The sequence below is a fragment of the Engraulis encrasicolus genome, chromosome 7, assembly GCF_034702125.1.
Source record: "Engraulis encrasicolus isolate BLACKSEA-1 chromosome 7, IST_EnEncr_1.0, whole genome shotgun sequence".
Lineage (NCBI taxonomy): Eukaryota > Metazoa > Chordata > Actinopteri > Clupeiformes > Engraulidae > Engraulis > Engraulis encrasicolus.
In genome coordinates this window covers 43649779-43668499 of record NC_085863.1, presented here as the reverse complement: position 1 = coordinate 43668499, position 18721 = coordinate 43649779, and the positions used below count along the sequence as shown (strand labels likewise).

Here is an 18721-nt window from a genome sequence, read left to right as displayed (position 1 = left end):
TAACACTAATACTAATAATAATAATCTACTAGTAGTAACTAATAAATATATGTTTTGCAATGTAATTCAATATTTTTTTCCATGCTGTTTTTTAGTCAATCTCAGTTTATGAGGCCCCGATTTTGGGGACAGAGTGGTTGGTGTCCCAAGCTCTGGCTGGTACCCTAAGCACTCTGCGTATTCTGCTTATGTCTAGCAGTGGCCCCACACACACACACACACACACACACACACACACACACACACACACACACACACACACACACACACACACACACACACACACACACACACACACACACACACACACACACACACACACACACACACACAATGAATGAATGAAATAGGCGTCACCCACACTCATTTGACAAACCCAAATAAAGGGATTTTTAGATGTATTGTATTTCAGGGACTTATATCAAAGGATCAAATTATAAAGGGCTGAACTCAAATCTGTTAAGCTGCTTTTCACATCAGTCATCAATCAATGACTGAACAAACAGTGCAGAAGTGTTTTCTCTTTCTCGATGGAACACAGCACACACTCAGTGCCAATGACATTGACCTCCTTTATCCAGAGGAAATTCAGGAAGCATGTTTTACAACCCTGTAACAGTGTCAATGAAGAAAATTGTCCTAAAAAGTCCTAAGAAATATCATAAAGAAGTACTCAACTTGTTTCAACTGCTTCACAAATATTTTGGGCTGATAACCTTCCTCAGTGTGAGGTGGTGATTTCATCTCTGTTTAGTTTAGTTTAGTTTAGTTTAGTTTATTTAGTTTAGTTCAACAGGGACCATGCACAATACACATTGATTACAGAGGTAAAAAGATGGCTTGTGCCAGATTATAGCTATATAGCTAATTTCCATCTGCAGTCCCTGGACAGGTAAAACAAATATTAAAATACAATAACATAAACAAGATATAAACAAGTAAGCACATCCATAGGCCATGGGTCAAGCACACACACACACACACACACACACACACACACACACACACACACACACACACACACACACACACACACACACACACACACACACACACACACACACACACACACACACACACACACACATTAAAATGGCATACAGTGTGAGTCATATTTTAAAAAACATGATTAATGTTGACAAGACTGGATGGTTAATATCAATTTTTTCACACCCCTTGAGAAGGCCTGATAATCAGTAATACTTTTTATGTTACTAGGTAGACTATTCCATGTTTTGGTTGCCCTGAAGGAGAAGGCTGACTGAGCAAAAGCAGTTTGTCTTATTGGGAGACTACAATCACCCCTAATGGTGGATCTTGACGTTCTGCTCATCAATTCAGAGCAGGGTTGAACAAATGTTCTTAGGGGTGGGGGTGCTGCATTGTGAATAATTTTATGGATTAGCCGCAGATCAGAAAATTTTATGATGTTTTCAAGGCTGAGCATATTACGGTATACTTGCTCAGTATAGGACAATGGTGGTACTGAAAAGATCTTCTATCTAGGACCTTCAGGGCCTGCTTGTATAGTGAATCAATGGATTTTAAGACAGTCTTGTTGGCCTGGGACCAGCTTGATAGACAATAATGCAGGTGGGAAATAATCATAGCATTGACATAAGTCACAGCAGCATCAATACTCAGAGAGTTACGGATATGTCTATATATGTCTGACCCCCAATATGTGTGTGTGACCTGTTACCCCAAATGAGCACTGCAGATAACTCCATAGACTGTGCTGGTGACCTGTGCGTACCAGCCGAGGGAGAAAGATATTCCAAGAAAGTTTATAACAAACATAGTCAAAGGAACATACAGGTCATTTACAAGAGTTAATTTAAGTCAAAAAGCCACGTCTCAACACCTCATTAGTTAATTTGCATACTGCCTGTCTAAGAGGCCAGAGTGTGTGAGTAGAGGGTGTGATCACCAACAGGGGTTTCTCCGCTGCACTTTGTTGTTAAGGCAGCCACCTTTATAATAAACATCTGCTGTACCACCTTAACCAGGGGCAGATCAATTGCACAGAAGGACCAAAGGCAAGGCAATTAACAGGGCCCTCATACAGCCTGCCAAGGCCACAATTGCCCCCCCCACCAATGATACTGGAGGCTGCTTGATCCAGGATTAAATGCCCTGCTTGCCTCCCTATAGCTCCAACTCTGACCTTGACAAGGTCCCCTTATCAGGTGATAGATGTGTCTGACAGGGTGGAGAAGGAAATGTCAGCAGTTAGTGTACTCAAGGCAGTCTGTCTGTCTTATCAAGGTAGTGTGGACACAAATAAATTTGAACAAGTAAATCTGAAGGAAATGCCTATTCTTTCAGCGGCTGCAGAATCCTATAAATTAGCGTGCTGAAGGTGCATTAACAAAGTCTCTTCTGCCTGTTGAACACGTACAACCTATTTTCAACTCCTCGAAGCTGTAAGTCTAACCCTGCTTTCTCACACGTCTTTAACTGATTTAATAAGAGATTCCACATCATTCATCTTACTTTAAAAAAGATTCAATTTTATACTTTACTGCTTTTCTTTTTTTCTTTTTTTATTTCAGTCATCATGAGTAATTATCAGGTCACCACTCAGATCGCCAATCAATCTCCGTTCACTCTTACCGATGTCAGGTGACTATAATAAAATTTAAATTGTAGAAATTGTATAATTATAGTATCATTTTAATTGTCCAATTATTAATCATTTCTGTCCTTCTGTCTGAAAAATCTGTTTGAAGACAACCGCTTACAAGGTAAACAGCAAAGTTTAACATTTCATGTGCTTTTGCTCATATTTTCCAGTTATTTTGACAACCATGGAACATGGCAGACTAATTTGCCTGACAGAATCACTCCATCTATGACCATCACGGCTCTGTTCGTCCAAACTGTGGTAGCATATGGAGCCTCCGGAGTGTTCAACTACAAGCTGTGGGATGACTGTACATCAAAGAACTATGACATAGCAATAATGTTCAATGATCCGATTGGCCATCCCAACAACTTTGCCATTGGAATTTTTGACTGTGATGATATAGAAGTTAATCAATACCTTTACAACCACATGCAAAACGACAAAAGTAAAAAATTTGCGAGATGTCAGTCTACTCAATTTGGATCTTGTTCACACTCAAGAGATTACATTACTATAACAGGGACAATGACAGGCTATCGCCTTTCGGTCCTGAAAATACAAATAATACAGAATGGTGCATGTCTGACGAAGAGCAAGAACTTTGAGGTAAAGCCTCAACTGTCTGTCTCAACCAAGCCTGCAGCAGCCTGAGCAGAGTACAGAGGGCTGATGACTCAGTTGACATACAGTGCAAGTAGAGATTGCCCATGTCTTCACTGCCCTCTGAAACAAAGTTCATTCATGACTAGACTAATAGTTAACTATTAATTAAAATAACTGGATTAAAAACCGTGATTGTCTTGCTTTCAATAATTGTGCATCCCTAATGTAGAATATTAGCGATGCTTTGTGTATTTTCTTAATATGTGGGAGCAACTCATTAGTTAAAAATCAAGGTCTTTTGATGTTAATTTCCTGTCAAAAAAGTGTACCAGTAGTCATTTCTTTTGGGCTTCATAAGACAGTGAGGAAGTCACTCCAATGGGTTTGGGCAAACACGTTAATCTGTTTAAAACTTTGAATGCAATCAGTCTGTGGTATATCGGATTTGCAGTTAATGCAGTTAATCTTTGTTTAATCAACTTTGAATATTACACTATTATTATGGTGCATGTGGATGTATGTTAATCACAAATGAAATGTGCACCGTCAAAATGATCGGCTATTGTTTGATATTAGTAATATATATTATTTTATTTCACCTACATTGTTTTGTTTCAGTCAGTTTTAAGACACATGTAGGCCTACTATACAAAGATTCCACTTTGCACTTGGTTAAACAATGAAGCCTATTACAATAAAAAGATAATGATTTACAAGCTTCTCATTGTTTTTTCTGCACTTCACCTGTTGTATGAGGAATGGGGTATAGAAATGATTATTACTGACCACATATCCAGTGCATAGTATAGACTTGATAGTTATGAAAGACCATACCAAAAGAAATGGGAATAAAGATTCAATTCAACAGCAAGGGTGTCACTAGGCTTTTTTTTTGAGCGTGCCACAGTAAAAACTTAACCTCAGTAAATTAAAAACAAAATTAAAACTTAACCTCAGATATGTATTTATAAGAATCAGTACAAAAGAATAGGTTAGAGGTGGCAAAATTTCAATAATCACTTGCCTAGTTGTTCTGGTATGACCAATGTCTTTATTCAACTGGCTAAAATGCAAAACCTTAATTCATTTTGTGAACGGTACGCATGATTCCCCTCGGCTTTGATCTGTTCTGCCAACTGTTCACATAAAAATATTAAATGATACATGATGTTAAGCAACGTACGCTCATAGAAGCAATTAATAAGAGGAAGGAAGTAGTGTAGTGATACATTTATTTCAAAGACCGCATGGGAAATACACCAGTCATATGTGGAGCATATCAGGCAACCAATCACACACACACACACACGCACGCACGCACACACGCACGCACGCACGCACGCACGCACACACACACACACACACACACACACACACACACACACACACACACACACACACACACACACACACACACACACACACACACACACACACACACACACACACACAGTTCTTGAAAAGTGTTCTTGAAACATTACTGAGAACTGGAATAAAACTTCAAAGTAATTTTTTTGAGTCTGCTTTTGTTAACGCTAGCCCAGGCAGGCATAAAGTTATCTCAGTCCCATTCCATTTAATGAAGGTTATCCAGGTTCACATTTCCTTGGGACAAAAAAGCCCAAATCAGATGTCACACGCCCTCCCTGAGATACCTCCGCGCGATACGACCCACTTTGAGAAACACTGGTTTACACAATTTCAGCTGAGTCTGATATTTTGACCGGAGACTACCTGAACAGTCTAGTATTACTCAGCCATGCTGGAAAAGACTGCTGGAATAGATGCCCAGCTAATCATAGACATGCTCATGCAGTTTCTGTAGCATTGCTGAAAAAGATTTGTTTTTGTTTTGGAAGTGTCTTCCCCACTGCTGCTAACATTGATGGTTAGGCTACCTCACTTGCTCTCAGAATAAGACACACACTAACACTAACCCACACCCACGCATGCACGCACACACCTAAGACAGCAATGTTGTGGAGGTATGGGACTCGCCATCTTCAAGAATATATCAAACATATTGAAGCCGCGGTTGGTCTGGTCTGGTGTAGTCTGGCAAGAGAGTTAAAAGCTGTCATGAAAGAACCTTTGATTTTCGTGATTTGTGGTTGCTGTGCTAACAAGAAAAAGTTACATTTACAGCACTTGAAGATAGAAGTGGGAGCACACTGCAATGTGCCCCATATTCTGTCTTCAAGTGATGTTTGTCCCATTGTGTTGCCCCTGCAACCTGAAGAATGGCGCATAGAGTCCAAATTGACCTATCTTACTACTTGTATAGTAATTGAAGTTCAAAGGACTACAGTACTGGCCCAAATGATCGACTCATTTTTTCAGAAAGGAGGCCCCACCTGTGTTGTTACATTGTTGCACACAGAAGGAAGCACACATCAAAACATATCTGCGCAACAAAAAACACATACTAGGCCTATATTTAAGGATTTGCCCTCTAAGGATTTCACTGAGGGCCGGAATATGCTTGTGCACATTTCGTGCACAAAGGCGCTGCCACTTTTGCACTCTGAACTCGTGCACACAGTGCAATATTCAGACAACCGTTAAGGTCAACGTCCAAATATTAACGAGAGCCTTGCTGTGTATGATACATCAGTTCAGTTCAGTTTTAATTCATTAGGGACAGTGTACAATTAAACATAAATGTTGCCCTTTAATGCATTGTACGAGAGTCAGGCTAATTCACATCTCCAGTATCGTAGATGGTTCTAATGGCGTGCCTCGTTTGCACGCGGTTGCATGCCTGACAGTTAAGTCACACAACAGGGGTTGCAGTGATGGTGGAGCACCTGTAGGCCTACCAACTACTTGGGGACCAAGGTCCAAGTCTGGGTCATTTCCCAGTCCTACCGCATCTTTCTCTCCCCTCCATTATCCTATCAGGTCTTCAATATGCTGTCATAATAAAGCCTGAAATCCTATAAGCCCGCCAAAATACTGAGAAAGTCACAGAGCAAGCATATTTATAGTTCTGCCTTTGACTGCCTGAATCAGAGGGATGGTGTAAATGAGTAGTCAAGTAGGGACCTCTACACAGCAAAAAATGCCAGTGTTAAATTAACTCTGAGGGTGTTACATTTACGCCACACTAGTGTCTTTTTTACACTGAAATCTAGTAATTCCAATACTGTAGGGAGTTAAAATCTAACACCAGCTAGTGTCACTAGTATTCTCCACTAGTGTCATTCTAATAAAATGTTACACTGGTTGGAAATGCTACACTGACTTCCAATGCATTCAGACCAATAGGTGTAAAATTTGATTACTAATAAACCCACCCACCCACTAAACCCATCTAAAAAAAATACACAAGGCAAACACTTCTTAAAAAATGTAAATGAAATGAAAATGAAAATGTATCTTATTAAATGTCCACCACATCACATAAACAATGAACAGTTTGCATGGATTCACATATAATTACCATATGGAAAAAGGTACACTTGATCATCTATGTCAATTGCCTATTACAAGGTCTGTAATATACCAATTCGTTTTCCCTGTGAACACATATTTTTTCCCTCCTCAATGTCAAATGCATTTAAATGATCAAAAAAAAGTGAGACTTTGAGATTGGTATTTTGTATTCAACAATGATACTGTCAACAGAAGCATCTCATTTTCAACTCCAGTAATCACACGTCCCAACTTCGTACTCTGTGACATAGTTTTTGACCCAGGAAGTGGTGGAAACGAATGATTCATCAAACACTTCATTCAGCATCTTATTCAGTTGGATCTGAAGAGCATGTTCGTGGTGAGAAAATAAACTATGATTTTTAAAGTAGGACCCATCACTTATAGCTCTACATAATCTCTCCTGGTGTGGTCTTACTTCTTTGAATTTGTTACAGAGTTCATTGTTACTAAACATTGATGAAAGAGACCCAGGGATAGGCACATACGTGTTATTCTGTCTCTTCTTACATCAAAATGGACACCCAGAACATGCTCTACAGTCTCTACTATATTCCATTTCTTTTCAAAATGCCTCATCCTCTTAGATTCTGTGTTCAGACACGAAAATGGGTTTTATAGTTGATCAAAACAAACCAAAGTTTCTCTTAATGCATCAGAAGACAAATAATTAAAGGGGAACTTCTGCCAATGTCAATACTGCTGGTGTATTGCTCACACTACCCTTAACTTGTGAGTACCCGGTGATGCTATTTTTTTTGGCTGAGTCCTTTCTGAGATCTGAGCTATTCTAATGTTTACATTAGACTGTTTACATTAAAAACCTTCTTAGCATAGGCCTACTCCAAATATTGTCCCTAAAGGTATTGCAATTTGCTAGTTGTCTGCTGACGTTGCATAACCTTTTGGATGTTACTGGGAATAAATCTAGATGTTTTTTGAACTCTGCCCCCATAACAATGACCAGGATTTCGGAAAAGACAGAAGAAAAGAAAAAAAATCTCAGGTACTGACAAGTCCAGGGTAGTGTGAGCATTACAACTGCATGTCGTAATTGGCAGATAACTGCTGACATTATCTGGATCAATGTCTTTATGCACAAAGGTGACGTTGGTTGGTTAAAACAACCAGGTTCTCCACAGTTCAATCGCAGAGACTTTGCGGGATACAATCCATGCTCAAACTTCAAATGTCAAAATGACATTGAACAACTGATGTGGTGTAGTTTACAAAAGTAAAGTGCACATTGCTGGTCAAAATGTACCCGTCTTCAAACCTCACAGTGAAGAAGCCTTGCTCGGATTTCTTTTACTCTCACTTTGCCGACGTCAATGCCATACACAGTAGTTTGGATGAAAATGAAGACGCAGGACAGGGCATCATCATACGACACAGCAAAAACCAGCCTGATCTCCAAAAATTCTGTGCTCCTGGACACGGAATTGTTTTCCGTGCTCCTGGACACGGAATTGTTTTCCGTGCTCCTGGAGACGGAATTGTTTTCCGTGCTCCTGGAGACGGAATTGTTTTCCGTGATGGGCACACGGAAGTGCTTTCTATAGGCTATTACCACATCACTGTGTTTACTATATCATTAGAGAATACATACCAAATGCTAATCCTAAACAAAATAATGCTATAGCAATTTAAGTTGTGCCCTGACCAAAACATTCCCTAACCTTAACCTGTCATTAAAGACATATTTTTGAGAAATACCATTTCCAGTTGGTTGCTAGGCTATCAAATTAACATAATGAATGAAAGAAAACTAGCTGTGCCCAGACCAAAACAATCCCTAACCCTGACCTGTCAGTAGGATTTTTTTTTTTTGGAGAAAAAATATTTAAAATTAGAAAAATCCTGAGAAAACACAAGACTGTGGAAACAAAGAGCTGTGGAAGTATAGAGAGACCACTTCTGTGTGTCCATCACAGAAAATAATTCCGTGTCCAGGAGCACAGAATTTTGGCAAAATCCGTGCTCCTGGACACGGATTTTGTGTCCTTAATATCCGTGTCCAGGAGCACGGAATTTTTGGAGATCATGTTGCAAAAGCATAATGCGCCTTGAAGAGCTCATCAAAGGCAGCAACTGGGGTCTGCATCCTGCAGGGAATGGCCTTCTGGTCCAGGATGATGTAGAAGTCCTGGATGCAGTTGCTTCTTTCTCCGACACCGAGCAGAAAGGGCTGTCTGGGGCCAGTTTCTATATGGAAGGTCTCCATACTTGATCCCACCTGTGAGTGAAAAAGTGAGTGTGAGTGATAATGTTTTTACTCAAGTCATTTTAATTCATGTGCGACTGACTGTATGAATGGATGTCTGGCCCCACGAGTGAGTGAGTGAGTGTGATGAAATGTTCTTACTCAAGTCATTTTAATTTATGTGCGAATGAATGTATGAGAGCAATACACAACTGGATGAATTAATGATGAATTCAAGGCATGGATCCATGAATGTACACAACATGTGTGTGATAAATGGATGGATTACTTTTTTTTTTTTAAACTATTTAACTGCACCCCAAGAATTACAATGCCATATTGGCTCCTGAAAACCTTGCATCAGTGATGTACGTTGTAAAAAAATACCTTCATGAACTTGATCAGGCGTCGAGTAGCCTCCGAAGCACTCATCTTGCCACTCTTCTTGCCTTTAACTGTTGGAGGCAGGAGGTGAAGCCGAAGAAGGATATGGCAGCCATCTCAGAATCCCACTCCTCAGAATGCCAGACTGCAGAAATAGAAGTGACACATTGCTGTATCAGTTACAGTTAAGTTTTCTTTCATTATTATTACCTTCGCCAGAAGGTTATGTTTTGACGGCCGTGTATTTATTTGTGAATATGTTTGTTTGTACTTCGTATAACTCAGTCAGAACTGAGCCAATTTTTATGAAATTTGGTGGGATGATTGGTCATGACCCAAGGAACAATCGATTCGTTTTTGGGAGTGTTTGGGTCAAAGGTCAAAGGTCAAGGTCAAAATGTTTGTTTGTACTTCGTATAACTCAGACAGAACTGAGCCGATTTTTATGAAATTTAGTGGGATGATTGGTCATGACCCAAGGAACAATCGATTAGTTTTTGGGAGTGATTGGGTCAAAGGTCAAAGGTCAAGGTCACGAAAAGGTCAAAAACGTAAATTGAGCCGATTTTTATGAAATTTTGTGGGATGATTGGTCATGACCCAAGGAACAATCGATTACTTTTTGGGAGTGATTGGGTCAACGGTCAAGGTCACGAAAAGGTCAAGGTCACGAAAAGGTCACAAACGTAAATTGAGCCGATTTTTATGAAATTTCCTGGGATGATTGGTCATGACCCAAGGAACAATCGATTACTTTTTGGGAGTGATTGGGTCAAAGGTCAAGGTCAAGGTCACGAAAAGGTCAAAAACGTTTTTCTTTGCCAAGCACTATATGCCAGAACAACGTGTGCATGCTGAATTGAATAAGAGGTCAAGACTGGGCCAAAAATGTAATATTACGATATTCCGGTCCGATTCCAATGAAACTAACACCAAAATTTGGAGAATGTTATGCCCCACACTCTGAAGATGGCCAGAAAAAAATAAGTGGCGTAGGCGAAGGTTTGCGTTCTACCGAGTGCCCATTCTAGTTACATGATGGATTGAATATGGTTAGCAGTAAGATGCAGTGTGTACCAGTGACGTGCAGTGAAGGGTATGGTAGGGTAGGCAGTAAATATAGAATATATATATATATATATATATTAACGGTGGGTTCGGTCCTCCCCCAGAAAAAAATGTATTTCTTAGATGCAATTTCCTGCATTTTAACCAAATCTGGAGAGTCACTATCAGCTAAAAACTTTTACAAAAGACTAAAAACTTTGAACAAATAGTCCCCTTTCATGCAGATCTGAAATGTAACGTGTGTGTGTGTGTGTGTGTGTGTGTGTGTGTGTGTGTGTGTGTGTGTGTGTGTGTGTGTGTGTGTGTGTGTGTGTGTGTGTGTGTGTGTGTGTGTGTGAGAGAGAGAGGGGCCTTATGCCACAAGGTATGGCTTGGATAGGCAAATAGGCCTATTCACATAAACATGCTGATATGGTCTTTAATGTGCAACAAATTAGTATGTTTCTCTAAATACTGTAAATATAAAGTAGGCTATGAGATGCCATCAGTGCTTAACCACCACAGCTCTAATAACTAAATAAGTAAATAGGCTACACTATTTAGACATTTGGACATTGTCAGTAGACCTAAATCTGAAACAATAAGTGAAAACATAATTTCAATTTCTTGAAAAGGCCAGCTACACTTATTTGTTTTGCCAAATTGCCAAATTAGCTCCAGGACCCATACTTTGTACACCTTTAAGGACCTGTAGGCCTACATTTTACAATAATAATTTAGAAAGCTACAACATCACAACATTTTGGGGGAAAAGCTTTAACTTTTGGCTTTAGCAGTTGATTTTGTTGCTCTTCTGTTTATTCTGTTGCAAATGCCAGGGTGTTTCACATGGATGGAGGGTGGCACAGTGTAGCCTACTTTTGAAGATAAAATGTCTAGTTCACCAACTGTGAATCACACCATAGCATGTGAGGGGAAAACGATTTACATTTAGCAATAAACCAACCTAGGTAACAGCTCCTGCTTCACTGCCACGTTTTGTGCTGCTAATCAAACACTCACAGACAAGAAGGAAAGTAGGCAAGGGGGCGGGTTGCTTGCAAACATGACCCGTGCATTCAGACAGTATCGAGTAAACCAACAAAACCACTTCTGAGACTCATTCTTGTGCGTGATAGTATTCTCAAACACTTCAGCAACGGTTGTGCAAGGTGCTTCAAATTAAGTCAATTTGTGAGTGCGGAAGCACTCCGAGAAACCATCCCCAGTCAATCGTCCTGTTCCACGTTGATCTCACACACCGCGCACTTCAAAAGAACGCAGCTGCACTTGCTAACAGGCTCCACACAACTCACGCATCGCGTAGTCATCATCATAGTAAATTAGGGAAATGAAGTCATGTCGTACGCTCAAAAAACAATCTCGCGTCCATAATAACACACACACACGGTCTATTCATGTCCACCACCGCACAACCAATCTTCAATGTCAACACCCTGACAAAGAAGTGACAACAAAAGGCACCACGAAAAAACTTGAGCATGTTCATGTTAAAAGGCTACCCACAGCATAATAATTAGATGAATCTTACCTTAAAGCAGAATCACAAGTAGGCTGTGTTTTTCATGCAAGCTAGTTCCATTAAAAGCCCGGGGTGGTTGACATGATGAAGACATTTTGTCCCAGTGTATTCAAACTACTTGAAGCTGCTACCCATCTGATGTTGAATATTTCCACAATGCAGCGATTGCAAACGGCTCAGCTGTCTGTCACTTGAACCATCTTTCTTGCTACTTCTCGGCATTTTTTAAAATAATAAAGACAAAAAGCCAAAGACTGCCATGTTTTCTTTCCGATACGGCTAGAGATTTGAACAAGCCTTGCCTTGCTAGTTGTTGCTATCATAGCTGCCTGTAGGCAGAAATTGGCTACTAGAATTCTACCTGAATTGTACCAATTTTTCATTTTGGGCGCTGTGATTGGCTCACATACTCCCGCCACAGACTAAAGGCTCTGCTTATAGTCCCATTGACAAGCTATGTGACAACTTAATACGCTTGCGCAAACTTCTACATTGACAGCACTGAAGGCAGGCTAGGCAGAGGAAAAGCGAGCCTTACCGGGCTGCCTGGCTGGCATTCGAAAGCTCTGCTTTCACAGGCTACCAGCAGCCTGTCTCTGCTACCAGCCGGGACTGCGCGTTGCCACGGCAACCTGCCCAAGCCTGAGCGCTTTGCTTCGTGCGATTACTTAGGTTTTTGATCGTTGTCCTGCGTATACTGTACTTTAAACAGCTCATAATTTATGCTGAATCAATGTTATTGTTGTGTATGTGAACTCTGAAGAATATTTTTTAAAACACGTGTTAGTTTTTATTTTTAAGACATTTATCCCAGGGTAGGCACTGCCTATCCTGCCTACCCTGACCGCACGTCTCTGGTGTGTACAAATGTTATTTGTAGTAAAGGGGAGAAAAACATGAGAGAACACATCAATGTCCTATTTTCTTTTTGCACTGAAAGCATGAGTAATCTACTGTATCTACTATTCAGTGGGTTATATGCACACATCCGCTACTTCCTGAAGTTTAATTTGCTCGTGGTTTCCTGTCTTACATTACTAAATTTGACCATAGTTGTGGAGTCAGACATACCTAGATTAATCAGTTGGTTCAATAATGTAAGACAGCACACCAGGAGCAGCCTCAAGTTCAGATAGTAGTGGATGTGTGCAGATTATGAAGATTATGAAGCCTGTTAACACTTACCACTATCATCAGACTCTTGTTGTGCAGACAGAAGCAGCTCATCAACATGTGGACTCGGAGTTAGGTTCTTGCAGCAGTCTGCGATGACTCTCGGTTTGAAAAAGGTTGGCCACTTGGAGAGGAATTTACCAGACACCTCCTCACCAAAGATCATTGAGAAGTCTTGGTCGATCTTAAAACAGAAAAGATGAAGTGGAAGAGAACACAGTTGTCATGGAACAATAGGCATCAATTAAACAGTCAAGTAAAATAAGGCAACCCCAACATTTTCAGGAATGCATTTTATGCTTACCAAGCCAGGTGTATCCAAGAATCTGGGAAAGAGATCCAGGACAGTAGAGGCACTTTCTGGGTTTTGAATGATTCTTTGTCTGCGCTGGAATGTAGCCTTCATCTTATTTTTGACAAGGATTGTATCTCTTGAGTGTTTCATCGCTGATATGGCTTCCCTGCATTCATCCCCGGTCAACTGCTTCTCATCTGAATGGATACTGCGTGGAGTCTTGGGGCCCTCTTGGAAAGTTGTCTTGGATTTCTTGTGGTGTTGAGCAGAGGTCCGCTGAACAGTTTTCAGCCTCCACGCTAGGTAGCCGGAACCGCTCTGATGATCATAAAAATGTTCCTGTTGATAAAGAAAAACAGACTCATATGACCTCATAAAAAACTCCAAAAATAACCTTTTAACAGACCCCAGTGAGATGAGGGATGCCACACCTAGGACTGGCAGACTTGCTATTGACAAAAACAGTTTTAGAAATATACACAGACTATACTAGGATGCATTACGGTTCACACTCACATAGCCATTCTTGGAATCTGGGTCACTCAATTTTGGGAACAGTGTTGTAATCCCAAGTGCATAGAGGTTCCGCACATTTACCGGAGGCACCCTCCTAGGAAGGAAATGAAAAATTTAATTTATAGTTAACCCATTGATGCCTGATGCTGCATAGCGCAAAATTGACACTAGTGCCTGGAGATGTATGCAACATTCAGGGTCATGGATGAAACAAAATGGTGTTGGCTTTTAAATTCAATTAATTTCACGTTTTTATGTACAAGGGACGCTGAGATATTTATGTTTTTGTAGGTTTACTGCACCTTTTCCCAAAAAGTGCTACGGCATTTAGCAGGCATTTCTTTGCAGGTGCTTGAGGCATCAATGGGTTAAGCAAAACGTAAAAAAATGTTTTAAAAAGATAATAATTTAGTATATAACAGATTTTTTTAACTAAATAAATTCTGCAATAATACAAAAATAAATGAATATCAGATAACATCAGCTTAGTCAAATAAACAGCCAAACTAAAGCAAATTAGGACAAATTAAATAGCTGAGTAAAAATAAAAATCCAATCCAATATTGCAAGCGCATTCACTTACCCATGGTTCTCTACCATATCTGCCACAAGAATGTTGACCATCTTTCTTCTTGTAACATCAGTGATGGTGTTTGTTTTCTTGTACTCTTCTAGTATTTCTTTTCCACCGGGCTTTGAACACAGAACAGCTCTAACATTCTGAAACAACAATTGCACATCATTCACACTGAAATTACAGTAGGTATTTCATCTGATTGTAGCAGTAGCTTGGCATGATAAATGAGAATTAGCCATCATAGCAGAGCTCTGCATCTTCAGTCCAACATCATAGAGGTATAACATAACACTAGAGTTGACACGGCAATTCACGACAGCACATGGAAACGGTACATGTACCCTCTCATCTTGTGTAGGTAGTGTAGGCACCTTCAGTCAATGCAAATCAATGGATAACACTGCCCAATTCTGTCCAAAAATGGACTAAAACTGTGAGAATATGAAGTAACACATTAATCAAAGACCAGATTTGAAATGTCAGGCTAAATATGTACCTAAATCATACCAGTCGAGAAAATACATGTAAAAATCAAATGATATGAATTATGTAGATATTTAGCAACACACTTCAACTATTGTCCATGCATAGTGTGTTGCTGGACATTTTTTACATTATTAAGCCATTTTTGACAGAGATGCGCCTCCTCCATTCATTTCCCTTTCTCAGGTCTACAGCAGTGATGGTACAAGAAGGAGATACCCTGAACTCCGCCCACACAATGTAAATGGATGTGCTCAAGTTTGGGTCTCCTAAGGGGGCGTTGTCCCCCCTTCTTCTTCTCTTACTGTTGCGTTTGGTGGCAGCTGACAAGGGTTGCGTATTACCGCCATCCAAAGGGCTGAGGTGGAATTCGTAGTCTGTGAAGAGGCGTGGCGGAGACGGATGGGATGGGACGCGTCGCTCATGGTAACTGTCTGCCCTATAGTAATCCCAGTTGACATTCACGTTGTTTTCATTGTACATTTATTGTAATATCCTGTCATATATATATATATAGGCCTAGTATTTATTTATTTGTGCGTGGAAGTCATTGTATCGTGCACAACCCTTCCAGGTGCAAGGCAGAAAAACTTGATCAATACGAAAAGGTCATTAAACATCGCACACTGGATACTTCTTTTGTATTTTTCCCCCTGAGCGAGCAACGCGTTTCGCACAGTGCGTCTTCAGATTAGCGCCATCCCGGAACCTGAAGACGCACCGGGCGAAACGCGTGCTTTGAAGAGGGGGGAGAACAGTAGGGCCTAGGTCTACAGTGTGCGGTGTTTAATGCACTTTTCGTATTTTGGTTTATGCAACTCCAGGTAGATATCAGTTGCTTGCAGTAACTGTTGCAGTTGTCAGTGAAGCCACATTAGTTGTCCCCTTTTTTGGCTAGGCAGTGAGGAAATAGGCCTATTCGCGAGAAGTCTGTAACACTTTACATGGGACATCATATGTGTATGAAATAGCCTACTAAAGAGATGTCAAGGCTATAACCTAGGCCTACAATTTGAAACGGTGATGACATTTAAAACAGAGTCAAGCGGCCATAGACAGCATTGTAATGAAGGGTGTCGTAACGGCAGCTGGAAAGAGATGGAACTTTAATTTCACGACGACATTCTGGCTTCAAACTCGCCCTGGCCGCTTCCCTATTTAACTTTAGGACTAAAATTATTCAACCGTTTCCACAGCAACGACCAAACTGCCAGGACTGCAAGTGTGAGCGAAATCAGCACAACAGGCATATAAAGGAATAATAAACAGTAGGCCTAACGGAAATACCCTGACCTGAAAAGTGCGCGGAGCCTTTTGTCGGTGAATTGCGCTGAAGCTAGCCTACATTGTGAACATGCAGGACGTTATCGCCAAATTACGATAGAAAGAGCAACCAATGTTATGTAATATTGCTAATTACCTCATCTACACAGTTGCTGCTACCCAAAAACTGTCTTTGGATGATGTGCAATGAATAAGACACACAACACAAACCTATTTCACCCCTTTGTTTTATTTCAAGATGGAAGTGTCGAGGAGGACACACGTCAATTTGCATTTTGACATCCGAAATCTGAACTGTCATCCAAGGATTCAATCCCACAAATGCACTCTAGAGGCGTAATTCACTCTCAAACTCGGATGGTCTCCTAAAGGGGCGTTCACCTGACGTCAACGGGATACCGGAAAACAACGAGCCTGACTTATCTCCTTCTTGTACCATCACTGTCTACAGTACCTCAAAAAAAATGGCTGCCACCGATTGCCGTGAAAAGGGCTCAGGGTCCACTTTGGTGTTATGTTCTACCTCTATGTCCAACAACTACTGAAGTTACAGTAATAATATACTTATTGTGAAACTTTAATATACGGTTAGACATTGGTCTAATTGACATCAGGGTCAATAGCATTTGGTTAACTTACATCTTTTGCAACGTTGCCATCCAGGGGCCCTTCAATCAGCTGTCTTCTCAGAGTCTTTGTAGATTCCAGTATCACTGTTGAGCCAGAACCCACAGAACCTGATGATGACCCTTGGCACATGATGGTGATGGTGACCAGTCTGATGAAGATGAGCCCTCTTAAGGGCCGTACACACACGTCGCTGCTAGTTACTCGCTCAGCGAATGAACACAATAGAATGTCAATGTGTTCCAGTGAGACTAGCAGGCGAGTAGGCGAGTACTGTACAAGCGATGCGATGTGGGTGGATCCTGAGTTGAAAATATTTTATCTTCGAGCGAGGCGAGTAAGCGAGTAACCAATTGGAAGGCAGAGTTCGGTACTTCTCGCCTGTTCATTGGCAGTTAAAGCTGCGGGAACTTTCAGCGAACGTTCCATGAAAGAGTGGCCAGTAGGCGAGCAAGCGAGAAGCTAGTAAATAGCAGCGATGTGTGTGTACGGCCCTTAAGAACGTCACCTCAGTATGGGTATTGTTAAAAATTGTGAGCCCTGAGTCCCCTGAGCCCTCAACAGTCAGGCCTCTCCTCACTGCTTTTAGCAGGTTGCCCATCCCCCGTTGCTGGTGGGCTACCTGTCTCCCCCTCCTTCTACTGCTCTCCTCTGCCTGACCTGTGCACTCGGTGATTTTCCGTTCGTGGCCCTATAGTGGGTTGCTAGGGGCCCTCGGCAACAGGCACTCCCCCTGGCTCGGCTGATGTGTGCAGCCAATCAGCAGCTGTGGAGAGATTTTCCCATGCAGCAGCATCTAGCCGGTCTCCAGGTGCCAGCCGCTCCAGTGTCCTCCTCCGTGGGACACCACAGCCATGGTAATCCAGTGAGGGATCACCGGCATGTCCCAGGACCAGAGGCACTCCCCCCTTCTCCTCAGCCTGCACAGCTGGATGATGACATCTTCCGGCCACCTCCTCCGCCAGTGTTCTACACTACAGGCGATGCAGCAGAGTCACCACCCCGGGTGCCACCACTGCTACATCCGTCCTCGCCTGGGCACGCAGAACCAACAGAGCACGAGAGGTGTCAGCAACGACCACCAGTGGACAGCTCACGACCCCCCTCATCTGCACAGAGGCAGCAGGCTGCGCCTCACTCATCGGCAGACCAGAGGGCCACGGGTTCGGACCAACACACGCAGCTGCAGTCTTTGCGTCAGTCAGCGAGACCGCCATCTCCGCCGCATCAGGAGACGTGTTCTGTCAAGTCTGCTGAGCCATCTTCATCACTGTCATCATCTTCATCATTGTCATCATAATGATCATCGTCTTCGCCGGCTCGTCAGAGAGAGCCACAGAAGTTCTGTCCATGCTGCAGGACAACAGAGCACTACTTCAACCAGTGCCCCGTCTTCACATCGTTCTCCACTCAGCAGCGAGTGGAATGGATCATGGCTGGAAACAAGTGTTTGAGGTGTGGCCGGGATCACAAGACTGCCCAGTGTTACCTGAAGGCTCGCTGTCAGCAGTGTAACTGCACACACCTTGAAGTACTGCACGAGGTCAACAGTCCAACCTCAACCTCCACTTCACAGAAGTCAGCCACCGCCTGTGAGCCTGTGAACTATTGCGTCACCTCAGCACGCAGTAGCACAGTGCTACTCAAGATGGTGAAAGTGTGCCTTCATCACCACGGGAGGAAGGTGGAAACTCATGCTATCCTGGACGATGGGTCAGAGCGCACCATCCTCCTTCACAGTGCAACTCAGAGGCTACATCTCCAGGGTCAGACAGAGGAGGTCTCACTCAGGACTTTTTGTGAGAAACAGAGGCCCATCTCAGGGAGATCAGTCTCCTTCTCTGTTTCACCTGCTGATCAGCCCCGGAACCAGTTCCCTGTCAAGCAGGCATTCACGTCAACAGAGCTTCGCCTGTCCAGCC

At 41.9% G+C, this 18721-nt stretch overlaps 1 protein-coding gene and 1 long non-coding RNA gene across 2 annotated transcripts; one reads left to right on the top strand and one right to left on the bottom strand.

Annotated features, from left to right (window-relative positions):
- Positions 1–2350: 2350 nt before the first annotated feature.
- On the top strand, positions 2351–3948 carry LOC134452210 (uncharacterized). Its single transcript, XR_010035394.1, has 3 exons — positions 2351–2426; positions 2556–2625; positions 2797–3948. It is a non-coding gene; the product is annotated as an uncharacterized LOC134452210 (long non-coding RNA).
- Positions 3949–8708: 4760 nt separating this feature from the next.
- Positions 8709–16931, bottom strand: LOC134451853 (uncharacterized). Its single transcript, XM_063202251.1, has 7 exons — positions 16812–16931; positions 14412–14548; positions 13829–13922; positions 13322–13651; positions 13030–13201; positions 9320–9399; positions 8709–8903 (listed from the first exon to the last, which is right to left on the bottom strand). Exons 1-7 carry the CDS (start codon positions 16929–16931, stop codon positions 8709–8711), a joined length of 1128 nt encoding a protein of 375 aa, XP_063058321.1.
- Between the last annotated feature and the right edge of the window lie 1790 nt (positions 16932–18721).

Bases quoted from the DNA above. Each gene is read 5' to 3' on its own strand.
- LOC134451853 (XM_063202251.1), bottom strand. From the start codon at position 16,931: ATGTGCCAAGGGTCATCATCAGGTTCTGTGGGTTCTGGCTCAACAGTG. The intron at 9,400-13,029 runs GTAAGTGTTAAC...CTATTTCTGCAG, and splicing joins ACAAGAGTCTGATGATAGTG to TCTGGCATTCTGAGGAGTGG. The intron at 8,904-9,319 runs GCAAGAAGAGTG...TTTCACTCACAG, and splicing joins CCTGCCTCCAACAGTTAAAG to GTGGGATCAAGTATGGAGAC.